This window comes from Frieseomelitta varia, unplaced genomic scaffold, assembly GCF_011392965.1.
Source record: "Frieseomelitta varia isolate USP_RPSP 00005682 unplaced genomic scaffold, Fvar_1.2 scaffold_961, whole genome shotgun sequence".
In the NCBI taxonomy this organism is placed as follows: Eukaryota; Metazoa; Arthropoda; class Insecta; order Hymenoptera; family Apidae; genus Frieseomelitta; species Frieseomelitta varia.
In genome coordinates, this window is record NW_025110769.1 from 592,083 (window position 1) to 619,893 (window position 27,811).

The following is a 27,811-nucleotide window of genomic DNA, read 5'->3' on the forward strand; positions in this document are numbered from 1 at the left end:
TAGAATATATCTTTCTCGTGGGGGATGCACACGCGATCGTTCGAGATCACGATTACTTGATCGAAACTGAAAGGATTACCAGTAGAACATTTTTCGAAAACTCACCTTAGTACAAAATCTTGTTAAATTTACAAAATAAAAGTCGCACATCACATTTCCAAAATTCAACCATGTGTACGTTAGTATTTTCTATTTAGTTGCGTTGTACTCGGGTTACATACTCAAATTTCGTGATTGGTTAGAACTGAGCATTAATCCGCTCCAATGGCCAATCAGAAACGCCAAGGATCATTGGTGAGAATAAGATGTAACATTTATGTCAAATAAAGTTAATGTAATGATGAAGAACATAGTTTTTTTTGCCCCGGCATTATACAAGTTATAATTTTTTTACAATTATAGAAGATTGGAAAATAAATTCTTTCGTAAAAATAATGACAAATTCTTTAATTAGCAATGAATCTTTCAGTCACATGATTTAGTTCGAGGATCATCCCTTATTTCTGTCGTTAATAGAGCCATCTACTGTAATATTATAATACTAACTTTTTTTATCATGCGTAAACAAAATGATAATTATCTTTATTAAAATAGTGTAAGAGTTTTTCACGATTTTTGAAAATAGTAGCCTGTCAAAGTTGTTACATTTATTATCCTCCGTTTATACTTGTAATTTGTATGAAAGAAAATGAACAACTATGACACATAATAGCAAAGTACATTAGCTGTGACACGATAAACATAATTTCCTCAGATTCTCGAATACAACTTTACGCGTAGATTGAGCATAACCAATATGTCAGACGTTAAAAGTCTCGAATACCCAACGTTAAAGGTATTTAACATTTTTGTGACTGTCTTATAATTTTTTGTTCAATTAAATTTTTTATAAATTTTCGACAATTATCGTTTATACGTTGTTTCACGTTAATTTTATAATTAGTTTTACTTTTTTTTAAAATTTAGAAATATTTTATCATCATTTAAATTATTAAATTAATCTGGTATTCTATTTAGGTTCCTTATGAACTCCTTAACAAAAAATTTCGGTTAGCACAAAAAGTCATAGATAGGGAAGCTTCGTATGTACAAACGGCAGCTAATGAATTAATGAAAGATAATAAAACTTCTGTTCCTGCTGGGGAGATGAGTATACTATTAGGCGGAGTTGTGGAGAAACTTCAGACTTTAAAAAGAAAAGCACAAGAATCTATTGCGGAAGAATTGCAAGCAGGCATGGTTTGCAAAAGACGTCTAGAACACTTAAAAGAACATGCCAATACTGCTCCAAGTGTTGTGAATCAGTGGCGGAGACAAAGGCTTGATAGAATGCTGATAGAATATTTCCTTCGTAAAGGCTATTACACAACTGCAACTAAATTAGCAGACAGTAGCGAACTCAGAGATTTAACAAATATAGGTATGTTAAACATTAATGTTGTTCAGTATTTTCTAGAATATAAACAATAATGCTCGTTTCATATTTCTAGATGTTTTTATGGTGTCAAGGGAAGTTGAAACGTCTTTAGCAAATCATGAAACTGCAAGATGTGTTGGATGGTGCTATGACAATCGATCTAAGTTAAGAAAATTAGGAAGTACCATGGAATTCAATTTACGTGTGCAGGAGTTTATAGAATTAGTACGACAGGATAGAAGGCTTGATGCTGTCAAGCATGCTAGAAAATGTTTTACCAATTATGATCATTATCAATTGCAAGAGATTCAATGTTGTATGGGACAATTAGCATTTCCAGCTAATACATCTCTCAGTCCATACAAAGATTTATTAGATGAAAAAAGGTAAATATATGTATAAAATTGTCTTATTGTTGATTTCGTTATTAAATAGTATGTTTATAATATATGGTACTTACAGATGGGATAGATTAATTGAGCAATTCAGACATGAAAATTATAGACTTTTCCAATTGGCAAGTCAAAGTGTTTTTACTGTGGCATTACAGGCAGGTTTATCTGCATTAAAAACACCTCAATGTTATAGTGCAAACAAAGAAGGGAGAAACCCAAATTGTCCAGTGTGCAATGAAGCTCTTAATGAATTAGCTGTCCCATTGCCTTTTGCTCATTGTTCACAGTCCAGACTTGTTTGCAGTATTAGTGGAAAACCATTAAATGAATATAATCAACCAATGATGATGCCAAATGGATATGTATATGGAGAGCAAGTAAAGATAAATTTGTTTCATATAAAACAGTCATTAATTTGCTGAATTAATTTACCACATATTATTTTAGGCATTGGAGAAGATGGCTCAAGAAAACAATGGTACAGTAATTTGTCCAAAAACCAAAGAAGTGTTTCCATATAAAAAGATAGAAAAAGTGTATGTTATGTAAAAATTATTGACTCAAGATATTCAATTTGTATTATACACAGTGCATCTTTCATATTCTAACTCAGAATATTTACTGTTTAATACTGTATACCGATATTAACAAAGGGAATAACTTCTATTTTTAAGGAAATATTTTTTGCAAATTTTATTTGTGACCACCTACTAGAATAAAATGTGATACAAATGAATAATGTGTGTTATGGAAAACGTTCTAGTTTTTCGACATGAAAAGATATACAAATTATTATGATAATGTAGTTGGTTATTAAACATGAAATCAGATTTTTGTCCTTAATCATTTATTTAACATCATCTCTACAATAAATTGAACAATTAAAACAATTCCATAAATCTACTTTTCAAGACGCATTTTGTAACCATGAACTTTGTAAGTATATTACAGTGATTCATATTTATATTTATAACTTGCATGCCCAAACCTTTCAACATAATAATGGTAAGGTTTACGTTATGTTTAACATTGGTGTAATCTGGTTCCTACTTTGTTACATGATCTTTTATGGTTTCATTTTCATGAAAACAGATGTACCACCATTTAAATACTTTTTGAAGTATATCTTAATGAAGAAAGCCTAATCTATCTAATGATATGCATTAAGCAATTTTAGATGAAACATGTCCACAAGTGAATCAATATAAAAATATCCCTTCTATGCTCTATCAGCTTTAAATTCAATGATTTCTCATTCATTGGTTTTATTGAATTTTATTTATAATTTATTGTCTGAATTGCCTTATGCAGAGGATTGTCCTTCTAGGAATTCGGATTCTATATTTTAGAATAAAATTTGTGGTCAACTTGGGGTACAATATTTGAGGTAATTTAAGGTTTTCCATTAACAAGATTTCTTTATGTTTATGTATATATGGCTTTGACAATTAATTTAGCTGAGCATAATTTGAAGATGTGTATAGGAATATTAGTCATAACTGTATGTGAATTGATAGAAATAGAGGGTAAACAGTATTATAAACAGTAAAACGGTATAGCTTACAATAGTGTATATAATAAAAATGCAAATTTGTAATTGTCACATGTTACTACATGTGGAAGCACTTAGACAGTATTTACAGATTTTATTAAATGTACCCAAACAAAAAACGTACTTAATAATGTATATACTTTCTTTCTTTTCTGTTTTACTGAAATTAACATGTGTACACATATGTACATATGAGTTAATATGTGTAAAACTTATTAAGAGTAATTATATTTTAAATTTTGTGATTTGTTATAAATAACTTTCAATTTATTATAACTAAAGATAAAAAATAAATAATAAAATAGTATACATTATAAAGTAATAAAAACACGCTTTACGTTCAATGTAAAAATGTGTAACATTTCGTTTAAATTTAAATGTAAACAAATATATACATTTCGTAAGTATATTATATATTATATGCATGTAATGTTATGTTTGAAACTTGTGAATGTCCAATTTTGTGCATTGTCTTATTGTTAGTTTTCTTTTTTAACGTAGTGAACAAAAAGCACATTAAGCATAAAAACGAAAAAATCTAAGTGAGGAAAAGAGTAATAATTAAAAATACAAAATAAACTAAACAAAACAAATACAAGGCAAATATTAATTATCTACCATTTGAGTAAAAAAAAGTTAATTAAACAGAATACATTAATACATAAGAGTATACAGAACACAAAATGTATACTTTGTAATTATATTATAAAGATAACACAACCTATTTATTGCCAAAGTCATAATTATATGATATAATAATTAAGTTATTAAAAGCTGTTCTGTGCAAAATATTTAGTTTAAAAAAAGATATGTAGTTTAATATACTCTTTAAATGCATATATACGTGTGTATGTGTATGTGTTTCAAAAACACTGTATTTTAAATTATTCACTATAATTAGCACATTACTGAGCATTTAACAAAGAAGAAAATGATGTTACATTTTAACATCTTTGTTGTCCAAATTGGATATAGCTCAACCCTAAATTTTGTTAAATTGTTAGTACGAAAAGTTAACAAACCACAGTCTTATTATAAATTTGGTCTATGTAAATAACAATCATTAAATGTACAGATCTTTTGTGTGCTTATTTTAGCGGCTTCGAGTTAACTCATGTATGTGAAAAACTTAATAACATACGGATATTAAGGCTTATTGGTCCAATTTAATAGTAGTAATTTCATTGGGCAGTGATTAAACATCAATCTGATTATTACGAACTTGATACATAACAGATCTCTATTCTTTTTTTTTTTCGAATTTTAAATATTTTGTTATTAAACATTAGTTTGTTTTCAACAATACGAATCTTTTGAGGTATTATTTAATGTTTATATTTTTTCTTTTTTTTTTAAATATATTGTAATAAAAATGTTCATAGTGCTTTAAATATGAATCAAACAAATAATGATATAAGATTTATTTTCAACTTCACCCTTTTAGGCGCTAAAAAATAAATTTATTTGTTGTCATGAATGTTAAACTAAGATTCTTCCACAGATTCTTGACAGATTCTGATCTTATTCTTTTCTTTGTGCCTTTTTTTGATTCTCCTACAAAGTCTTTAAACGTACATCTCGTGAATCTTGCACGTATTAAGATAATTCAAATGATATGTTTGCTACCAAGATGGGCATGACCATAGAAAATAATATTCCAGTAAAGATCCCTGTAATTAATGATGCTGCCCCAAACATACCTGCTGTTGCCATATATTGAGAATCTACCATTCTAAAATAAAAATTCAATCTCTAATATGTTTTAATATTAAAAATAAAAAGCAATTTTATTTTTTACTATTATATAAATCTCACCTCGGACAATACATCATGGACAAAGAGGAAAAATAGCCACTACTTATTCCCATTGTAACGGCAATTAGAAAATAAACCCAGTCATTATTAATGTACACTGGTAATACTCTTGAAATACCATTTGGTTTGTAATTACACAATAAAAACAATGGTATATATAAAACACGTAAAACAACTGGGATTATTAAGTACCTTTTACTAGGCTACAAGGAGAAAAAAAATAGTAATTGAGAAATCAATTTCTACAATTTCTTATTCAACAAATCTTTTGATTAAAAAATTTACTTACCCACTGAACCAACGATGCGATTGAACTTCCAATTAGAGCAGTAACGTTGAACGTGAGAAAACACATGATAGTACTGTAATAATCTGATGACACTATAAAATTAGGATCCGAACGTACTATATCGGATTGAACAGATGGAAACAAAGAAAGAGTTACAAAAAATACAAAAAATGTGTTAAAGCACTGAGGAAAACATTGTTTGAATATCTTCCAGTAAGGCGGCGTATTATGTTTGTCTCTTGTACTGTTTTCCAACTGCCTTTTATTTATTCCTTTCTGATGTAGAAATTCACGATATCGGTAAAATCTCTATAATCAATAACAATTCATATAAACATTACATATGCAATAAAGCATTACAACAATTTGCAATAAAGTTTATAAGAAAATTATAAATCTTACATTTATTGGAAGTGCAAAATAAGTGTCAAAGCATGCAAGAAGAACAAACAGAGCAGTTATAAAATAATATATTGCTGCAGTTCGAGGGTTTGGTGCCATATATTGAGCAATAAAATTAATTATTGCTGTAAATGTTCCACTTATATTCTGAAAATAACATTAAAGTAATATATATATGTATATGTTAAATGAAGTTTTATTATTTTGTATGAAATTGTTCAAGTTCTTGTTTACCGAGCCTAAAATAACAGCTCCTGTGTATTTTGTGGGTAACTTTGCCACCATACCAAACACAGAATTTTGGTAAATTCCATTAGCAGCTGAAAAGTATTTTATAAATAAAAATTAATACTCTGTATATAGGAAAACTAAATTTCATATTAAGTAAAAAAAAAAAAAAAAAAAAAAATGAAATGCAATTTAAAACTGATGTATTTTCTAATTTAAAAATAAATATATTTCTTTAAAATATATAAATGACTGTTATTTTGGAGTTTTTACAAAAATAATTTTATCTTACTGTTTAATATAATAACAGAAATCATGGTAATCCAGAAAAAGACACCTGGCCAACCAGAACTATCAGTCATTGCCAAAATAACGGTACATACAAATATCAGAACTTGTATGAAGATGCCCCATACTATACGTGTTGTCAAATTGCCACTAAAAGAATTTAAAAGTTGTCTTAAATATCGATATTTGTTCCTCATTTAGTATCTGTAGATTATCATACAATGACAAAGACTATCATACAATGAAAATACATTAAAGAATACATTTTTCCGAAAATAATAAAAGATAACGCATTATAATTAAGATTATACAAAAGATACACACCCAAATTGCATAAATACATTTAACCAATTAAATAGCAGATTTGGTACTTGTGCTGCAAATCCTAAATATGCAAGAAAATTTGTGGCATAGTTTGATTGAATTCCAGTATATTCCTCAGAGAGTTTGTAATTAACAAAATACTAGAAAAATAATTAAGTTGATTAAAAATTCATAGCTCATGTAAAATTAGTAATAGAAATAAAAAAATATACTATAAAAAGTTATACATTTTTTGCTGTTATAAACATATTCCATGGCATCAAGACACCAATTCCATGAAGTATCATTATACAGAATACTATATTTAATCTAAAATTATATAAACAAATGATTAGATTAAAATTTTAAAATTATAGTAAATTATATCAAAAGCATGAAATTATATTTATATACATACCTATCTTTAGGAGGATTTAATTCAAGATCTGCTTGATCCATTGTAACTCCTTTAAAATTCAATTCATCATCAGGTCTACCTGTACCTTCCCAACCAGGAGAAAGACGAACAGGCTCAGTACCTACAATGAAAGATCCAGTTTTTCCAATATGATTTTGACAACACATATACAAATATAATGATACTGCAGTTAGAGCTATCTTAAGAACACTTTACTAATGCTTCAATTTAAAGCAATTTATTAATTTAGTGATCACAACACAAACATTTGATAGATACATTACACACACATATGATTTCATATTTATATCTTAGGTTTACGTAACTCAAAGTATAAAATGAATAAATAACAGCATGAATCTTAATTGCATGGACATTATGTTTATATCCTATAAGAAATAAAATATTATTTACCATTTACTGCTATATAATATTTAAAAGTATTATATGAAGTTTTAATGTAATCTGGAAAAATTTATATAAAATTTATATATTATTTTAGTTGTATTCCATATCTGGTTAAATTATGCTCCTGTATAATATTCATTATATTATGCTGTAAGCACATACAATAAAATAAGAAAGAACATATCAAGTATTAAAATCTAATTATGATATAAATTAATTCATAATAATGATTTTAATAAGACAAAACATATATATATTATTTTATAATGATATGTTATTAATACTTTTTATTTCTTAATATGTTTATAGTTAGTTTCTATATATTTTGAGTCAATAAAAAATAATATTCTATATGAAACATATCTATTTGTATACAATATAATGCAATTTAATAATATATATATATTTTGAAGTATTATAAATAAAAGTTATTTTAAAGAGTCACTTAGGACATAACTGCATTTAATTTAACTTATTCTGACATGCATATGCAGACAAGTAGTTGTCTATGATAAAAGATATCTAGAGACATGCTTTTGTTTGTTTGTTTCACTTAAAAAAAAAAGAGTTACTTGCAGTATATAATAATAAATTATAAAGACACTATATAATATTATTGTATGGAATATTACACAGAAGATCATATACTTTAAATATTTTAAATATTTAAAAATATGAGCGTTTGTATACTAACTTTTTAATAGAATTGACAAATTAAATTAAAAGTTATCAATTAGAAGTTAAAAAGAAAAAGGAATAAAAAAGATATAATATTATATTAATATCTAAATATATATATATACAAATAATACTTAACATTTCATAATAAACGGTTCTATTTGAAAATAAATGTTTAACACGCGTAAGCCGAAATTCTGATATGAAGTGTTCGAAAACTACAACATTCAAAGTGAATTTTGTGAATCTCCATTATTGAGGGACCGGTTTGGTAGAATATTTATGATGAAAATAAAAATGAAAAAAAAAGGCACATTTCTCGGAAGGGTGAAGCTTTTGGCATTTTAAATATAGTGGCAAAGTTGAAACGATCAACGTTTGAAAGCATGATGAAAGAAAATGCGATAAAGAAGCTAAGTAGTATATACCTTTCGCGGGCACGATGCGAGTTCCATTCGAATCTTTTAATAAAGTTTGTTCCTCGGGACCCACACTGAATTCCTTCTTTGTGTAACTGCCCGCCATTTTTCCGCAGTTTTCAAACTTAAATCAAATTAAGGCCTATGCAATATTGAGGGTTAATGCACTTCACGTGTTAGTTGGGTGGAGAGATAAATTTTCGATGGTCGTTTCGTCTGAATTTCGCAATGAACAGTCTCAATTTCGCCAGATGGACGGATGTTGTTCGAAATTCAAATAATCATCGAAAAACTTGAATTACAAGGAAATATTTAATTGCCATTTGCAGAGTTCTCCCAATTATTGTTGGATCTCGTTTTAAGAGGTGATACTTTATAAGCTTAATATCGGCATCACTGCATATTCGGTAGTTAAGGCTTTAAAGTCATGAATAGAACTGTTCTCCAACGTGCGAGACGTACCATCTTTCTGTTTTATTTTTATAGGTTAAGATAAGATAGGGGTTAGAGTTCGTCAACTGAGCTCCACGCTGCGCGGAGATTCACGAACTAGCTCGAGATGTTGCGGTACGCGCGCGCATCTGTAATATTCGAATCAACAAATAGAAAAAAATTTTGCACGATGAACTCAATTGATATGATTAATGTAAGGCAATTATTATTTTTTGATCGATGCGTTTATATCAAGTATTTCTGTATTTGGATGGCATTAGCATAAATATTGTTAATACATTCTGTATTTAAAATAGAAAATTTTATGTTTACGCGAATAAAAAAGAACAGAACGATGCCACGGTTTTCATTTTACGTTCGAGCACAAAATTATGGAATTTTATTTTTAAATAATTTTTGGTATATATCGTCGTGTTTTTATATGTATGTTTTTTAAAAACGACAGTTATAAATAATTTTTAAAAATCTTTTTATTAACTCCAAGTTTCAACTTGATACCGATTTTCATTTTCCAATCGTTTGACAAAATTTTCTGCTTCTTCTTCAGTTGATTTAGTTATTTCTTTAATTAAATTAACAAATTCTTCACGAACGCAGTTTGGCATATTTTTAGAATTACCTGCTAGATAAATGTTACCATTTCTATTAAGAAACTCCCAACAAAGTTGTTTTTGATTACGTATAATATGTTGTACATATCTGAAATGTGTACAAAAAAATGCGAGTGATACATTGAATAACTTACATATTTAAATTTTATATTCTTACATTTTATGCTCTTGATCTCTGGAGAATGCACAGAATAAATTTAAACCTTTTTGCAGTGATAAATATTCAAAATCATCTTTACAATGGTAATCTTTTTCCTTGTTTCTACAGCCAAAGAAGAGAACACAATCACTTAAATTGTCATTTAACGCACATTTATCTAATATAGCTGAACGAAATGGTGCAACTCCTGTTCCAGGACCAATGAATATCATTGGCTTATCATACTCAAATTTAAATGTTCCTTTTTGTACCCAAAATATTATTTTGTCTTTCTCTTTTAAACTTGCCAACCAATTAGAGCACAATCCATACCTTGGCTCTACCAGTTTTGTTTTATATTTTACTACAGCTACTAAGAGATGAATTTCATTTTTAGTAATCCTTAAACTTGAAGCTATGCTAAAAGCACGAGGTTTTATAGGAAACATAATCTCAAATAATAATTTTACATTTAATTTCCTAGTTGTATGAGGAAAATCCGCTAGTAACTCCAAAATAGTTCTTCTTGGCCTATTGATGTAATTGTATAATTCTTCTTGACCACTTGCTGTTGTAAATTCATATAACTTTTCCTTTTCTAATTCATTTTCACTAATAAAAGATAATAATTGCATTGTAGATCTGCGTGGTTTAAAGCTTAAATCCCAATATTGCTCTACAATTTGGTGTAAAGTTAGAATTTGCTTTAGAACATTAGGCACTTTAATTTCTTTTTTGGTTACTTGAATTAGCATATCTGGATTTAATTGTACATTATTCTCATTTAATATATTAAAAAATCTTTCAATCTGTCTTGGAGAGTTCTTGGGTCTAACATATACTATATCTCCAGGTTGATAATTAATGTTATCTGATCTAAATTTAATCAATCTAACATCTTGAAAATGATCTTGTGCAGTGGTTCTTGTATTTTCAATTATTGTGCCTACTTTTGCTTCATTATTAAACACCTCTTTCATGAAAATATCATGAGTTAAGCAATATTCATTATTCATGAAATTTCTATTTATCTCTGAAATATGAAATCTTTCAATTATGTTATTTTGGTTACTGATCAAATCTATTGTAGGAAGGTTAAATGTATTTCCAACTTTTGTCCACATTTCTTCTAACCACGGATCGACAACAGCATCAATTCCTAAATCATGTTGATCATCTGCCAGCCCAATAGGTAACAGTTCCTTTGCGCCTAATTGCATCAACCTTTTGTTTAATTTCTTTGCTGCAAAATTAAATTTTTGATAGGAACTATCGCCTAAACCTAATATTCCATATTTTGAATTGGCCAGCAATGTTGTTGGTAGATTCTTTCGCAATATAAGTCTCCAGAATTGTCTCATATTATTAGGAGGATCTCCTTGGCCTGCAGTTGCCACCACAAACAGCATCACTTTCTCTGAATCAAGATTTTCAATGTGATAATCATTCATTGCAGACACGCTACTTTCCAAGCCTTTTCTGAAATGAAATCAAAAAGAAATTTGTAAAACGATATTTCTAACACTGGCATCTTTAATTGTACTATAAAACAGCATCGATAAGGTTCTTGATGGCAATTAACAATTTCAAGCTTTCCAAATACAAAGCAACATACGTATATTTCTGTATACATGTGCAATAGAGGAAGGACAATAACAAAACCTTTTGGCACTTTTCCAAATCTGTTCAGCCACATCTTGTGCAGTACCTGTCTCGCTACCGTACAATATCGTAATTTTCATAATGTTCTTTGCCATAAAAAGATCTCAGCTGCAAGTATTCTAGTGAAAAAGGAGCTCGTATCGCGTCGCAACCGTTCTATTACTGATCTTCAGCTGGTACACCGTGACGTCATTGGTTGTTTAGCAGACGATGCCTGGAAAAACGTAAACGCGAATGTGGTACGTAAACAGTAAAAAAAGTAGAAAGAATTGTTAAATGTCTTACTCAATCAAATGTCAAGGATAGATGTCTAGGCTAAGTCCCATTTGGCACTTAGCCCAAAATATTTATAAATAAAAAATAACTTTCTGCGCGCGTTGCATGAACGAATGATTTACCGCGACTATTTTGTATCATAATTATGCCGCTCAAGGATTGCTTATACAATACAAGTATCTCGGTAAATCTGCGAGTTTCTTTGCGAAACAAAAGCGACTGAATTCTTTGAAATTAATGCAAGAGCATCTGCAAGCAAAAAAGAGCAAAGGAAGGAGAGATTCAAGTGCATGTTAAAAGCCGGAAGTTGATACGACACCAGTGTAACCATAATACGAAATATCCATTGACTATTTACAATATTCTTGGATGGATAATCATTTGTACGAGTCTCAATAGCTTCCGTGAGCAAATCAATTTATGAATAAGTCATAGTTAGGATCGTCTGCGGACAAATTGCGTGACGTAACTACGTGAAACGTCGGGCGACGAGGTATGAGTTGGCAGCACTGACATCTGTTTGCGAATGATTGTCAAAACCTATTTTCTCAACGAAGTCCGCAGTTTTGCATGCCAGTATCGTAGGAAAACATCATGACTGCGTTCGATTCGTAGAGAGAAAAGAGGCGGAGAGTGCAACCGCGAGACAGATAGCGTATCCGTTTCGGAGGAGTGAGTGAGTGCAGAGAAAGTTTTCTCGTCTCGTTTCGCTCGTCGCGTTTCACCCGTTCGACGAGTGACGTGCCTCGGGTCTTCGTCGGTGGGGAAGAAGATTTACTTGGATATTAACGCAAAAACTCAAGAAGACGCGGGCTTCCTCCTTCGTGAAGAATCCATCGCGCGACCGTGCGTCTTAACCTTTTTTTCTATTGTTTTAAATGCGATTAAAGCGAACCGCTAGCCGTGGTGTGTGATTCCTACGGATCGACAACTGTCCTCACGTCACTTTCGTCAGCGATCGACCGATGCATAGTACTTCGATGGAGCTTATTCGCGCGTGACACCAACTTTCGGGACACCAGGCTCGACTTTTGCCAGGTAGCCCCAATTCCGATCTACCACCACGTGTATATAAACTTTACTTTGTTTCGGACAAATTCTATTCATCCGTTTATCCTTGACGCGACGCTTGCACGACACGCAGAGGTCAGTCACATTTCAAACTTTGATTACAGTTTACCGCGTTTTGATTTTGAAACGTCTTAGCTTTGTTGAAAGATTCAATGTCACGCTATCGTAGAAACATCCGTTCGCACATTGTTATTATTCGTACTGTGTATATTATTTATATGCGATTGTGATTTAAAATCCAAATAATGTAAATAAATTGGCTCGTAATGTGTTCTTCATCTTATGTTTTTTTGAATATATATTCGTTAACGTTACGAGAATTATACGTTGGTAGAGTTGGTATTTCTGTTACTATTTAATGATACACATCATTATTTCTAATGTATCATGTTCCTTTCTTCATTAGTTATATCGTTTCTTTCTTTACTTTGCAGATTTTGGTAGCTGTCTACATTTACATAACTGTGGCAGCTTTTATTTTCCTACATACGATCAACATGTTTACCACATGACATGAACTTCATTCTGTGACAAGTACATAATATCATTAATATTTATGGAAATTATCTTTGCGTCGTATTTTATGACACAAAATATGAGAAATTTTATTATTACATGCAATAACAATTTAACAAGTATTTAATGTAACTTTTGACACCACGTTTATGCTTTATAAATAATTTTAAGTAGCGTACCAACATCACATTGTCTATACATTAAAGACAATAATATTTACACAATAAAGGGCCATATAGAGAAAATGAATAGCAGGCTTGAAGAACAAGAATCAAAATGGACATGTGAATATTGTACATACGAGAATTGGCCTTCATCACTGAAATGCACAATGTGCAGAGGTGCCAAGCCTTTGTTAGGGGAGGATATTTATCGCCTAAGAGATCCAAGTCCCCAGAGGTCTGGATCAAACGTTGCATCTGGCCCAGTAACTCATTTAAGTCCAACAGATTCTTACAATCTTAGTTCTCAAAATGTACCATTGGGAAAGTGGTCTTGTACAATGTGTACCTATCTTAATTATCAAAATACCACACGTTGTGTTCAGTGTGGAAATAGAAAACCTACAGGTCTCAATCAGTCAATACACTCCTTAGCCTCAAATTTGCATGAACATCTAGCACCTCTTAGGCTAGGAGATCCGCCACCAAACTCAGGATCAAATCCTCCTCCAATAAACTTACATCCGGAAAGATATTACAATTTACAAACTAATTTACATCCTGAAAAGTGGTCTTGTCTTATATGTACTTACGAAAATTGGCCAAAAGCCACAAAGTGTGTGATGTGTGGTAATCCTAAAGAAAAAGATAGAAGAGACAGAACAACTAATAATGTGGGTGTTATTTTACCAAGTCCAGAAAGAGATCATAGTCAACGTAACTTACCTTCTCCACCTCATGCACCTTATATACATCAAAACCAGAGAGATGAGAATTTGGCTGTGGGACGAAGGTAAACTTATTTTGTATATTTGTTTTGAGAATGATTGATTATTACTCAGAATTTATCGGTAGAATTAGCAAGAAAATTGAATCTATTTGAATCTATTATAGGTTTTCTTATATTGTAGGACTTCACATAGATATCCTGATAGCAGAAATGACAATTTGTCAACTCCTCAATCCCCTAATAATTGTGATTATGAGCGTAGACTAAAACAATTGAGGCGTCATACAGATTGGTGCTGGTTAAATGCGTGTCTTGGCATTGTGGAAGGCGACAATGCTCCTGTTGAAGCTTATTTAGCAAGTGGTGGTGATCCTGCTCGTCAATTGACGCATTCAGAAGTTCTGCTTCTAAATAGAAGTAGTGCTTTTGATGTTGGACATACCTTAGTACATTTAGCTATTAGGTCTGTGGGAAGTAATTTTTGACAAAGGATTTTTTTTATAAAGCTTATTTTATATAATTATATGAGTTTATATATTCTTTGGCAATTATTTAAATTTGTTCATATGTAGCAAAGTAAATCAACTATTATTGACAAAGATATAATTTTCAAATTGTCCTTTATACAATTCTGTTGTATTTTTAACAGATTTCAAAGAGAGGATATACTAGCAACATTATTATCACAAATTGAAGGTTCTGGATCTGGAGTAAAAAGAGTACCAAGTTATGTTGCACCAGATTTGGCTGCTCAAATACGCAGACATGTCACTAATAGTATCCGGTTACGCAAGGGTTCTTTTCCATGTTATTTTGTCACTGATATAGCTACATTTGCTTTGCCTGCTGAGGTTACTATAACATTATAATTCTTTCTTTGTAGTATTGCGGAATGTTAAGATTTGTTAAAGATTCATTTCTAGATATATAACGTAAGTTACGTAAATAATATTTAAATATAAAATTACTTGTTAGGTTGAAGATTTACCAAGTATAGTGCAAGAACAAATGTTGGAAGAATTATTGGACAAAGAAGCTCAACAACAATTAGAAGGTGGTGGTGGAGAACCACCAGCATTAAATTGGTCTTTAGAAATTACTGAACGTTTAGGAAGTCGCTTACATGCACTTTGGAATAGATCTGCTGGAGATTGTTTGTTAGATTCTGTAATGCAAGCTACTTGGGGCGTTTTTGATCGAGATAATGCTTTAAGAAGAGCTCTTGCTGATTCTCTACAACAAGCTGGTCAATTGTAAGCAATTTTTATATTATTCTTTTTATCTGTTTTTTTGTGTATGTTGTAACAACATGTATTTTTAATGCAGTTTTTATCCTCGATGGAGAGAATACGAAGCATCTCAAGCGTCTAGAATGTTGGATTTTACATTAGAAGAGACTCAGTGGCAAGAGGATTGGGAAAGTTTACTAGCAACAGCTGCTCAACCAGGGAGTGCTTTGGAGCAGTTACATGTATTTGCTCTTGCCCACATTTTAAGGCGACCTATTATTGTTTATGGGGTTAAATATGTTAAAAGTTTTAGGGGCGAAGATATAGGTAAATATCCATTGCAAAAAAATTCATATATGCACTCATTGTGTAATTAAATAAAGTATTTTCATACAGGTTATGCAAGATTTGAAGGTGTTTACCTTCCACTTTTATGGGAACCTTCATTTTGTATTCGTTCGCCTATTGCTTTGGGTTATACGCGTGGACATTTCACGGCTTTAGTTCCCATTGAACCATACGCATCGTCCAGAATACCACCTCTTTCATCTCATGGTGGTGGTAATAGTCCACTTCAACAGTTGCAAATACAAATGCAGACAACATTCATGCCATTGATGGACCGAGAACATAAACTTTTACCAATACATTTTCTGAGTTTGGAAGAAGTAGGCCGAGAAGAATCTATTTTAAAAGAATGGCTTGACGTATGCAGAACTGAAGGTGGTATCCTTGTTGCGCAACAAAAACTACACAAAAGACCTTTATTAGTAGCACAAATGCTAGAAGAATGGCTAAATCATTATCGAAGACTCGCGTAAGTAATTTTACACTTGAAAACATTTCGTTTGGTATACATTTTGGCCTAGATATAGAGTTAAATTATTTTTGTCGTTACAGTCAAACTAACAATGCACCTTTTTTGAGACCAGCAGTTTTACAAGATTACAGTAGCGACGGAGATACAGAAGACGAATAACGAGGTGGAATCGAAGTTATCAAATTCAACAGAGAAGACCTTTTTCATAATTTCAACACAAGATCTCAGAGATTCGCAGTTTTTTGAATACAGCAAAAGAAGGTGTATGAATGTTACGACACACACGTTCATTGACAATGTATCATTTTCGAATGATATTTGTACATTAATATTGGTTGTTGAACCACAGAACATCTAAAGTCTCATCGATTCGTATTATTTAATTATACAAGTAGTTACTGTATTATTCTGTTGTTACTTAATCACGAGACTGCGCAATAAGTAGTTCTGTTGCCAAAGTGCGATTTTGGGTATCAAAGCAGTAAGTTAACGAGTGAAATTTTTTGTTACAGCTAGTAGTGTTTCAATTAGAGTTAGTTTTTCTCGATAAGTTGAGTATTATCGAGGATATGTAATGTTAATCTTCACAATATGTTTACGACTAAACTGTTGTGTCTGTAACACCAATAAGAGTTCCTTCAACGTGCGGTGACCAAAGTAAGGACATGATTCACTTTCCAAAATATCAAGTCAAGTAGCCTCTATCTGAATACATTCATGTTCACGAATAGTAAAATCTACATAATGCCAGAAATAATTACAGATTCATGTCTTAATATCACTTGACAACCATTAATGATGTTAAAGTCACCTCCATGAAATTTTGACAATTCTGAACTCGAGATAGAGTGTTCAGTTTATAACATTTATGTATAATTAGCTAGCAAGTTTATTTTCTTTATTCAATGAGAAGAGCACAACGGTTGTTTAACATTAGTAATTGCATTGTAATTTCTCTGAGTCTCTTGAAGTTAGAAATTGTTAAACTACAAGCTGAAAATGACAAGGATCCAAAATATATAGATAATCTACTTTGTGATCTCGTTGAGAGATACAAATTCGATCTCTATCTCTCATTGTTAAAAAAATATACGAATAATTGTATATTTTGAGTTTAAAATCCATAATGGGATACAAAGTTCGTATCTAAGTTAATTAAGATTTAATGTAAAAAAACATCGATATTTTATTTTTTGGTTGCTTTCATAAAATGTGTCACAAAAATTGTGCAAAATGCATTACTGTTATATTCATAGAAAGTAAAGGAATTAAGGATGAAAGGATTTTCGTTTGTAAGTTATGAAAAAAGAAAGAGAAAAGAAGAAAAAAGTGTATTTGACGAAGAATGTAAATTAGATGTTTGTAAAAATTATTGGTTGCACTTTTTGTCCGATCATACGTGTGAAAGTACTCAGAAACTCTGGTACGACTTATGTGATTTTTAAAGATAAGTAAACCTAAAGGCCGGAGAAAAAATTCTGTAATCGTCCTTTGATCACTTGTTAACTCTGAGCTGTGTTAATATTAATGTAAAAGTGAGTTGGCGAAACCGAATTACAACGACACTTTTCTCTGATTAGAGGCAAGGCGCAGCGTTGTACTTTTTCCGTAGTCGCTTCCGGTATGTGTAAACGTAATCGTATCGATTAAGATGTACTTTTTGCGAAAACGAAGGAGGTGAATAGAGCAAACGGAGGAAGAAGAAAGGAAGGGAGGAGAAGAAATTGAAGATGAAAATGAAGAGGGAAGAATGTGAAGAGGGGGTAGATAAAAGTATGACAAGAGCAACATTGTGCAAGTGGATCAATCGTACGTATGGTGTAGTCACCACGAATATAGCAGTAAAATAGAAACTTTTATAAAACAAGGTAAAAAAAAAAAAAAAAATGATGAAGCGAATATGAGAACAGAGAAACAAGTAGTACTATTTAAATACCAAGTTATATGCCTGGTGTGTGTGAGTGTATATATTATATACACTGTATATGTAATACGAGATATTCGTGAATGGACAAAGATTTAATGGTAACTAGCTCGGCCAAATAATGAACCCTAATCAAAAAAGTACAAAAAATCGTAAGAGGGAAATGATAACGTTTCTGTATGAGAACGTGTTATATTACACATGTGGTACCGCTTAAAGTTTAGTCTCGTTTTTACTAATTCTAATGTAGCCTCTAGTCCTTTTTAGCACTGTCGTTTTTTCTAATCACATGCGCAGCATGTGATTTAATTATTGCGTGATTATCTGAAGGGCTCGATAACGTTCGGATAGAAGAATGATGTTTCACAAGTCAATTCCAAAAAAAAATTAGAAAAAAAAGGAAAAAATGAAAAAAAAAAACAAATGTTTAACGAAGTAGCGCCGTGTCGAATGAGCAACGACTTTATCGTTATTTTATACTCTTTTTTTCTGTTTGTTCTTTTACATTTTTTTATTTTTTCCTTTCCCCTTGTCCAATTATGGCCTCGTTTACGTGAATTTAAGCGACAAGAGTACACGATCATTTTTCATCTGTTTGAAGAAAAAAAAAAAGAAAAGAAAAAAGAGAAAAGAGCGAAACGTTCTCGGGACACGGCGTTACATATGGTGGAATTATAATATAAAAAGAAGATCAACAAAAAGAAAAAAAAAAGACACTGATGGTGTATTTTCTTTCCCCTCGTTAATGTGTAAGTGTTTCTCGCTCGTGTTGCCAGAATTTACTCTTGGCAGGTGATAAAAGAAAAAAAAAAAATATAAAGATTTAAGAATTTAATTGAAATCAGAATAGAAGTCTATATTAATATAGAATATATAAAATAGATTATATTAAATATATAATATATCGATGTACAATAATTCTAAATGACGATTTATTATTATAATTACTATGATTATCATTATATTATATTATATATTATATTATATTATATTATAATATTATTATTATTAAATCTGTAATAAGAATTGTCAAGGTGAATTAATCAAATTTATGTTACTTCATGCCCTTCGACCCTGACACATGATCACACGTGTGAAAAGTGTTTCCGAATTGATCTGACATGCAAATAACAATTTTAAATTAAATCCGTCGATGCAACAGAAACGTTCGCATCTATCGAGTTACAATTTTCTGTTTAAAATCGAAAGCTGGGAACGAAGAGATTGACATTGCGTCGAATTTCTTATAAAGATCGTGTCATTTTGGACTTTCGTATTTTAAGTGTTTCGTTTCTGGTTTTCGTTTTTTCCTGCAAGAGAAAAAAAAAAAAAAAAAGAAAGAAAGAAGAAAAAAACGAGATATTGTATTAAAAGATTGGTTTGCGAAGAAAGCTGTCGACTGTGACTATATTGCAGTACTGTCGTCTGTGAGTTCGTCCGTTCGAGACCAAAACGATCTTCGATATTGTACACTTTACTACTCGTGCTTAACCGTTTTAGCGAAAGAAAAAAGAAAAAGAAAAAAAAAAAACTCACTCGACTATAATATAGTCGCGTGTAACCACCGCGAAAAAAAAGACAATCTCACGATACATGATAGTTGTAATCTAATTGATGTACTTACGTAAGGCAATCGAGGATACTTACGTAAAACCGGCTATCAAACGCGGCCAGTCGCGCTGCCCTCGTTATTGTTATAAAACGTTTGTTGGCTGTATTTAAGGTTTACTTTTCCCTACTTGCATTATTTTTTTCTTTCGTTGTGTTCTTCTTTCTCTTTCTTTCTTTCTTTCTTCTTTTGTCACACTCGTCGCTATCCAGAGGCAGGATTAGACCGTTCTAACTAGCATTGTCATAGGAAAACGATTAACGAGACAATTGCAAATTGCACTGTCGGAAACTTATTGTTAGCTGCGAGAGAGAGAGAGAGAGAGAGAGAGAGAGAGAGAGAGAGAGAGAAAGAGAGAGAGAGAGTCGCAGTGTTGCAAATCACGTTTCACGAACTTTCAAACACCAAGTTTAGGAATCGTTTAAAATTCCGAATTCTGTCTTCCTAAGCTGTGTATAAAAACATCGAAACTGATTCTTCTTACAAAGAGTAACGCTAACTCTTCGGGCGCCTCTGTTGGAAATTGACTTAGCATTTGATATCGCTGCAAAAAAAGAAAGAAAAAAAAAAAAAAAAACAAAAAAACGTATGTAGTACGTAGTTGGCCAAATTCGGAGTTTAACAAATTAGAGATTTTCTGAGAATTCGAGTTTATTAGTCCTATCAATCGTTTCCGATGTTTGCGTCGATGCTTTGTCGCACTTATAATTGGCAATATATTGTATCGATATTACGATCTTGCAACGGAATATGCTTCTCAGGTGTCTCGCGGCTCTTAATTGCCCTTCTCCAGTCCGCTAAGGGTGCGTTAAAAATGGGAAACGCCTGGTTGCTCTAACAGAAAGAAGAAAAAAAAAGGGGGGGGGGGAGAAGAGTACGATCACATCGACGAGATTTGCAATTTTTATTTCTACGGGGAACAGAGCTGTCGTGGATACAAATATGCATGTAAATAGAGTTTATATATAATGGTACTGCGCGAATACAGAAGCACTTAATAAACTGGATTATAACAAAGCTTGAAGACAAGAGAGAGATTTGTTATTTTATCAGACCATCGATCTTTCTACGTTTCACTTCCCTACGAAGGTCTTCGAAATTTAATCATTTCTAACTTAATAGCTCCTTTAAATTGTCCTTTAGCACGGTGAACTTTATACCAAATCTACACGTAGCTTTGATCAATCGAATAATTTTTAAACGAAGTTCTTTAGAGAATTTCGTTGGAGTGTTTCTTAAAACGACGTTTCTTAGCCTCCATCGAATTAATGAATTTGATTATAGACGTTTCGCAGAAGCAATCTTCGGCCATAATTCAATGGAAATTTGCTTCAACGTAACACGTATAATCTGATTATCTTTTCGCGGAGCTTTTTCAATTTCCATTAGACCGCGAACCAAGTCCATCGCGTAATTCGAATGTTTTCGATGCGCCAATGTATTTCATTACCGTAATAAGAGTATCCATGCGATAATTTCGAACTTCGACTTTTTTTTCCTTTTCGAAATCGCAGGTAGGGAAGAAAGAAATTCGATCGTTGAAAAATGATCAGTTATGGAACGAACAGAGGCAGGACGACGAAGACTTTAGCCAGGCAATATGCAGCATCATTCCTACAATTTTTCGTTCGTCGCGAGTTCGTCGAGAGATGAAAGATTGAATTTACACGAGGAAACAAAATTGTTTCCCTTCCGAGCTTCGTGCGCGAGTTACTGGCGTCGCCGACGATTAAAATTAACGTCGACGCAGAAATTTTCGCGCAGCTGTAGCACATTACTACCGAGGCAACGTAACTGGCGACTCGCACGATGGATCATAATTTTTGCAATTTTTCACACTGACAATTGCACTGTCTTCCGTTACGTTGAGAGAAATTTAACTGAAGAGCAGACGTTTTGTCTGAGCGAAGAGAAAAAGAAGCTTGCTGGTGCCGATCCAATCAGAAAAATCTTTCAGTTTCTTTCAATTTCTCAGAAGTGTCCAGTGTATTTCTGATATTTCAAATTGTTTCTTTTTTTTTTTTTTTTTTTTTTTAAATAAAATAACGAGATCATTTTTAATTTGACGGATCTGTTAAATTATCTAATAATTATAATAATCGTCAAAATAATAATAAAGATCATTCTAATAATTTAGCTAATTTCATCAATCTAAGACATAGGTCTCTTAAATAAAATCATTTTCAATTTAATGGATCTGTTATTAATCTAATAATTATAATAATCATTAGAATAATAATGATAATAATTAGTCTAATAAATCTAATAATTTACCAAATTTCAATCTAAGATACACAGGTTTTCTAAATAAAATCATTTTCAATTTAATGGATCTGTTATTAATTTAATAATTATAATAATCATCAGAATAATAATGATAACAATTATTCTAATAAATCTAATAATTTAGCAAATTTCACCAATCTAAGATACATAGATCTCCTGAATAAAATCATTTTCAATTTAACGAATCTGTTATTAATCCAATAATTAGAATAATCATCAAAATAATAATGATAATAATTATTCTAATAAATCTAATAATTTAGAAAATTTCAATCTAAGACACACAGGTGTCCTAAATGAAATCATTTTCAATTTAATGGATCTGTTATTAATTTAATAATTATAATAATCATCAGAATAATAATGATAACAATTATTCTAATAAATCTAATAATTTAGCAAATTTCACCAATCTAAGATGCATAGATCTCCTGAATAAAATCATTTTCAATTTAACGAATCTGTTATTAATCCAATAATTAGAATAATCATCAAAATAATAATGATAATAATTATTCTAATAAATCTAATAATTTAGCAAATTTCAATCTAAGACACACAGGTGTCCTAAATGAAATCATTTTCAATTTAACGGATCCATTTATTACTAATCCAACAATTATAATAATAAATTTAACAATAACGATAACCATTAAAATAAAAATTCGAAAGAGAGAAAGAGAGAGGTTCAAACGACCCAGTTTTTGCCTGCGTACGATTGAATTCCACTATTTAGCGACATGATGCAGAGATGCTCGTGCAAAATCTTTCTGGCCTGACAGTAAACTTTCATTATCGAAAAGTTGACCAGCGAGACAATCGGAAGTACCATTCTTTCCTCCAGCGTGAAACGTCGACGTCGGCCCGGCTTAATTAAACCCGCAAAGTCCGTTACGTAAGCTTTCGGAACTAGTCGATCTTCCCCCATGCTCGCCAATCGTTCGTCCACTCCACGAATGCTGTTTCCTAATTCACAGTCACTCCGGAGAGACCTTCGTAATTACTGTCGTTTTAATGATGGCCCATCGTTCACACCGGCGACCTAATTCCTAAGTGGTTCACCCGGCTCAACCCTCTAACCAGTCTAACCCATCACGTTATCCCACTCTCTCTCTCTCTCTCTCTCTCTCTCTCTCTCTCTCTCTCTTTCTTTTTTTGTCTGTCTAGCGGAATAATTTACTCTGTTTTCTTTTTTTCTTCGCTTTCTCTTTTTTCCCCTGTCGATCGGCGAAAGCACAGAACGATTGTTTTTCAAGTGTTGTTAGGATCGGCACACGGCCGGTGTCCTCGAGACCCTCGATCAACCGGTGCGCGAGATTGTTCAATTAGCGTGACAATTAACCCCCTTGCCCTCGGCCCATTTTTACGCCACGTCGATTCAGAAATTAAATGTCTGTCGTATTTATTTATATCTAGTTTTTTTTTTTTAAATAAATTTGATCTATATATATATATATATATATAATAATTAATTAAATCGTATTGTTTAATTAATTTTATTATGTAAAAAGTTTGTAGGATAAACTATAATATACTATAAACTAAATTACATAATATTGTAATATAATAATATTGTAATGTAATAATTTATAGAATAAACTATAATATACTATAAACTAAATTACATGATATTGTAATGTAATAATTTATAGGATAAACTATAATATACTATAAACTAAATTACATAATATTGTAATATAATAATATTGTAATGTAATAATTTATAGAATAAACTATAATATACTATAAACTAAATTACATGATATTGTAATGTAATAATTTATAGGATAAACTATAATATACTATAAACTAAATTACATAATATTGTAATATAATAATATTGTAATGTAATAATTTATAGAATAAACTATAATATACTATAAACTAAATTACATAATATAGTAATGTAATAATTTATAGGATAAACTATAATATACTATAAACTAAATTACACAATATTGTAATATAATAATATTGTAATATAATAATATTGTAATATAATAATATTGTAATGTAATAATATTGTAATATAATAATATTGATTTTAGCATTAGTTAATAATAGAAAAAATTTTATAGACGACAAAATTATTCCGTTTGTATAGTCGTGCCTGGCAGACGTCGATGTTCAATGACCGTCAACGCCGTTTTTCCAATCGTCCAAGAGATAGAAATGTGCAAATTCTTCTTTCGAAAAGAAAAAGAAAATTCATCCGGTGGGATTCACGCGTTTATCCAAAATTAAACGCGTTGATTCAATAATGTGAACGCGATATTTTCATGTTCAAAGTTCAAAGTATTTCTAAAACATCGTAACGTCCAAAATTTCGGAAGCAGAGATGCATGGATATTTGGGTGGCCGGTCGTCACTTCGTCCCGCTGATGCCTATTACGAAGGAAATCAATGTCCGAGTTGCGATAAATTCGCCAGACTCGGTGGAAACTCCGCGAGCAATTCGAATTGATAAACGACTCGTGATACGACTGTACGCCGGTCCACGTCCATTTTCCATCGAGCTTTTGTCGCAGTTTAACGAGCCTCCATTCAATATAATACGGGGAAATTGCGATGGATCCCGATGAATTAGGAATTACGAGCCGTGTAATAATTTCGGAACTCAATTGGCTATTTTTCCCCCTTCTCTCTCTCTTTCTTTTTCTTCGCGTTGTTGTTGCCGCGAAAATTTCATCGTGTTTCATGCCGTTGTCAGATAAAAAAACGAAGTCGAACTGCTTGGTCAAACGTTCGTTACATACGCTAGGCTAAAAATAAATCCTCGTAATTTTTTTTTTTTTAATTATTCTTCTATTAATTGCGCGAAGCACAATCTCTGGCGATCGATAGTTCGAAAGAACTAACTTTCAAAACATAAATATGGAAGAAATTATGCTTGAGCTTAAGTTCAATTTAAAATTAATAAAATTAATTTTTTCTTAGATATATAAATATATAATTTTTATATATACATATAAATATCTTACTTTAAAAACGTTTTTAAAACTATATATATATATATATTTATAATTATTAATATTTATTTATATTTATAATTTTATAATTATAATATTTATTATAATTTATTTAATTTTATAATTATTAATATTTATTTATATTTATAATTTTCTTATAAATATATATATATATAGTTTTCTTATATATATATATAAATATCTTATAAATATATATAGTTTTCTTATATATATAAATTTTATAAATATATATATAATTTTCTTATATATACATATATAAATATCTTATAAATATACATACTTTATATATATATATGTAAATATCTTATAAATACATATATATATATATATATATATATATATATATATATATATATATATATATAAATAAATATCTTATAAAAATATATTTTGATGTTTTATTAAAAAAAAAAAATAAATATCTTATAAAAATATATTTTGATGTTTTATTAAAAAAAAAAAAATAGATGGGAAGAAACTTTTGGCCCAGCGTATAATATTAATGCAATTGCTGCGAGTCCGATCTAACATTACACTGCAAATAAACAATAGAAGGTTGCGAATCTCCTGTACGATAGAAACAATTAATTTCTAATCCTTTCGTGCTAATAATCCACGGCTGATACGTCAGAAGAGATGAAAGATCTTTGAACAGAACGGTCTGTTCTATTAACAGAAAGCGCGAAACATTTCCCAACTGCTGTGTTTTGAGACAACCCACGTGCGTCTTGCTCAACCAACGAAACTTCTTTCGAGAGCCAATTAAATAAATTGGATCACTCAATGCTGGTAAATTTCACTGGTAAATGGGTAGTGGTTGGAGCGCGATTCTTTTCCTTTCCCCGCAAACTGCGAACAGCGAGGGGAAACGTCGCTCCTTTATTTGCAATTATCGGGTTCGCTGTTTGCTGACTGATGTTATCTAGGATTTCTGTTCGTCAGATGGGGAGCAGAAATAGCGATTTTATTAGCACGTTCTTTCTCTCTCTTTCTCTCTCTTTCTTTCTCTTTCTCTTTGCCAACAGCGCAGAAATTATAGAGAAAAAGAAAGAAGAAAAAAAAATTGGAAGTCAAACGCAAAAAACGTGGAATCAACTTATTTAGCCGATTGAATCATTAGATCAACCTATGGTCGTGGCTCGGACATCTTGCTTGACAACGAATACGTTCCAACGTTTGCAAGATTTTTACACGGGACAATAATTCCCACATCTCTGGAATGTTCGACTATTAAAAATTAACCGCGACCGCATTGTCGTCGATGGGAGAGAAATGGGGAGGAGGATCGAGCTGCTCGAAGCTGTTCCGAAGAGCAGAAGCGAAGAGATAAAATTGAGACAATGTCTCTATCGGAAGCTGCATTCTTGAAGTTGCATTCTTCTGCCGAAACGATTTCTGATAATTGGGCCGAACGAAAGCAATTCACGGCGAAAGTTCTGCCTCGTTTTCTTTTTTTCTTCTCCCCTGGAGAAGCTGTTCCAAGTCGTTCGCGATTTCAAAAGCGGACGAGTTTTGCGCGTGGCAATGAATCACCTCGTCGAGGGGAGCTTTTGTGCTCTCCACGACGGAGATTGTGGAAAATGAGTGGAAACGAGTTCTCGTTCACAGCTGAATATTTACCTATTGTTTGACGTTGATCGTTACATTCGTTACGACTGTAATTCAAAGCCAAAAATTTCGAAAAGGAAACAGCTGCCAACACACGGAGGAAGAATAGAACTCGAGAAAAATTCAGACGTACAACAAAGCGTTCGCTTTTAATTTTTATTTTACCTCACGAAAGATCTATCTGCATGTCTACATGTTTATTATTCCATTCTAATTTGAGAATCGTTCCACGCTCCACGTTTGAAGAGGAATTACACGATTCAGAGATCTCGCACGTGTTTCCACGTCGAACTTTCTTCGTACGTCGCGAGTAAAAGAGATCCGCGAGAAGATTCAATGGACGATAAACTCGAGTCTCGTCCCTTTGTCGCTGAAACGATAAGGGAGCGAAGGAATCCGCGAGATTTTCTCATCTCATTTCACTTGCAGATTCCTCTCCGCGTTCGTGCGTTCGATCCACGCGATACGACAGTGGCAGCAAATTTTTCTTAAATTTCGGAACGACGAGCGTTGACACGTGCAAACTCGTCGCTTCTACATTTCACGATGCCTAGATAAAGACTGATTCGCGCTCTTTATACAAACGAAACGTCGCACTGACGAACTGATCGCTCCTTTGTATAAATAAAATTTTCATTGTTGGCAAGTTAAAAAAACGAACACTTGCCTATTGTCGAATTTATTATCGAACTATTGTCGAATAATTTCTCGTTGATAGATACACGAATATCTCGGGATGTAACCAACGACATTTCATCGCGCGATCTGAAGCTTGTTTTAGCAAAAGAAAATGCACGACCTCGCGTCAACAATTGTCTGTTTCGTGTTGATTTCAAAATGAAAAATCAGAAAGAAAGATTTCTGTTAGTTTGCTAATGTGGAGTCACGCTCGACGTTTTTAAATTGCCAGTTAAATTGTCAGAAAAAGGAAAAAAAGGATAATTGAAAAATAACTCGGACTGCAAAAGGTTAAAGAGTGAAACGATAAAAAGACCGCTCCACTCCGTGCCTTTTTCCAATTATACTGCTCACAAAAATTAGGGGATATTTCAAAATGAATATGAAGCGATAAAAAAAGAAGCACTTGACCAGCAAACGATTAGTTGCTTTTCTG

At 31.5% G+C, this 27,811-nt stretch overlaps 3 protein-coding genes across 7 annotated transcripts; 2 read left to right on the forward strand and 1 right to left on the reverse strand.

Annotated features, from left to right (window-relative positions):
- The first annotated feature begins 559 nt into the window (after positions 1-559).
- LOC122538106 (E3 ubiquitin-protein transferase MAEA) lies at positions 560-19,005 on the forward strand. Of its 2 annotated transcripts, XM_043671880.1 has the most exons (6): positions 560-835; positions 1,018-1,420; positions 1,491-1,803; positions 1,880-2,189; positions 2,260-2,352; positions 17,611-19,005. In XM_043671880.1, exons 1-6 carry the CDS (start codon positions 797-799, stop codon positions 17,617-17,619), a joined length of 1,167 nt encoding a protein of 388 aa, XP_043527815.1. In that variant the 5' UTR covers positions 560-796; the 3' UTR covers positions 17,620-19,005. The 2 variants fall into 2 exon arrangements, with proteins under 2 accessions (XP_043527815.1, XP_043527814.1); XM_043671879.1 differs by lacking the exon at positions 17,611-19,005 and having other exon boundaries at positions 2,260-2,490.
- On the reverse strand, positions 2,643-11,618 carry LOC122538104 (NADPH-dependent diflavin oxidoreductase 1). 2 transcript variants are annotated; one of them, XM_043671871.1, is made up of 12 exons: positions 11,478-11,618; positions 9,834-11,294; positions 9,685-9,764; positions 7,108-7,228; positions 6,938-7,019; positions 6,711-6,850; positions 6,391-6,536; positions 6,105-6,190; positions 5,871-6,017; positions 5,469-5,777; positions 5,180-5,382; positions 2,643-5,096 (listed from the first exon to the last, which is right to left on the reverse strand). In XM_043671871.1, exons 1-12 carry the CDS (start codon positions 11,570-11,572, stop codon positions 4,961-4,963), a joined length of 3,006 nt encoding a protein of 1,001 aa, XP_043527806.1. In that variant the 5' UTR covers positions 11,573-11,618; the 3' UTR covers positions 2,643-4,960. The 2 variants fall into 2 exon arrangements, with proteins under 2 accessions (XP_043527806.1, XP_043527805.1); XM_043671870.1 differs by lacking the exons at positions 9,685-9,764; positions 9,834-11,294; positions 11,478-11,618 and adding an exon at positions 8,622-9,274.
- LOC122538103 (ubiquitin thioesterase trabid) lies at positions 12,280-19,005 on the forward strand. Of its 3 annotated transcripts, none has more exons than XM_043671869.1 (8): positions 12,280-12,899; positions 13,259-14,294; positions 14,413-14,694; positions 14,881-15,082; positions 15,207-15,484; positions 15,558-15,787; positions 15,857-16,277; positions 16,393-19,005. In XM_043671869.1, the coding sequence occupies exons 2-8, from the start codon at positions 13,585-13,587 to the stop codon at positions 16,412-16,414; spliced, it is 2,145 nt and encodes a 714-aa protein (XP_043527804.1). In that variant the 5' UTR covers positions 12,280-12,899; positions 13,259-13,584; the 3' UTR covers positions 16,415-19,005. The 3 variants fall into 3 exon arrangements, with proteins under 3 accessions (XP_043527804.1, XP_043527801.1, XP_043527803.1); XM_043671866.1 differs by having other exon boundaries at positions 12,283-12,899; positions 16,361-19,005; XM_043671868.1 differs by having other exon boundaries at positions 12,283-12,791; positions 16,361-19,005.
- Positions 19,006-27,811: the final 8,806 nt, after the last annotated feature.

Coding starts and splice junctions, on each gene's coding strand:
- LOC122538104 (XM_043671871.1), bottom strand. CDS start 11,572: ATGGCAAAGAACATTATGAAAATTACGATATTGTACGGTAGCGAGACA. Junction 7,229..9,684: donor TGGTAACATTTATCTAGCAG/GTAATTCTAAAA, acceptor CTTTCATTGTAG/GTACTGAGCCTGTTCGTCTT. Junction 6,191..6,390: donor TTCTGTTATTATATTAAACA/GTAAGATAAAAT, acceptor AATACTTTTCAG/CTGCTAATGGAATTTACCAA.
- LOC122538103 (XM_043671866.1), top strand. CDS start 13,585: ATGAATAGCAGGCTTGAAGAACAAGAATCAAAATGGACATGTGAATAT. Junction 14,695..14,880: donor TTAGTACATTTAGCTATTAG/GTCTGTGGGAAG, acceptor TATTTTTAACAG/ATTTCAAAGAGAGGATATAC. Junction 15,083..15,206: donor CATTTGCTTTGCCTGCTGAG/GTTACTATAACA, acceptor ATTACTTGTTAG/GTTGAAGATTTACCAAGTAT.
- LOC122538106 (XM_043671880.1), top strand. CDS start 797: ATGTCAGACGTTAAAAGTCTCGAATACCCAACGTTAAAG. Junction 1,421..1,490: donor CAGAGATTTAACAAATATAG/GTATGTTAAACA, acceptor TCATATTTCTAG/ATGTTTTTATGGTGTCAAGG. Junction 1,804..1,879: donor GATTTATTAGATGAAAAAAG/GTAAATATATGT, acceptor TGGTACTTACAG/ATGGGATAGATTAATTGAGC.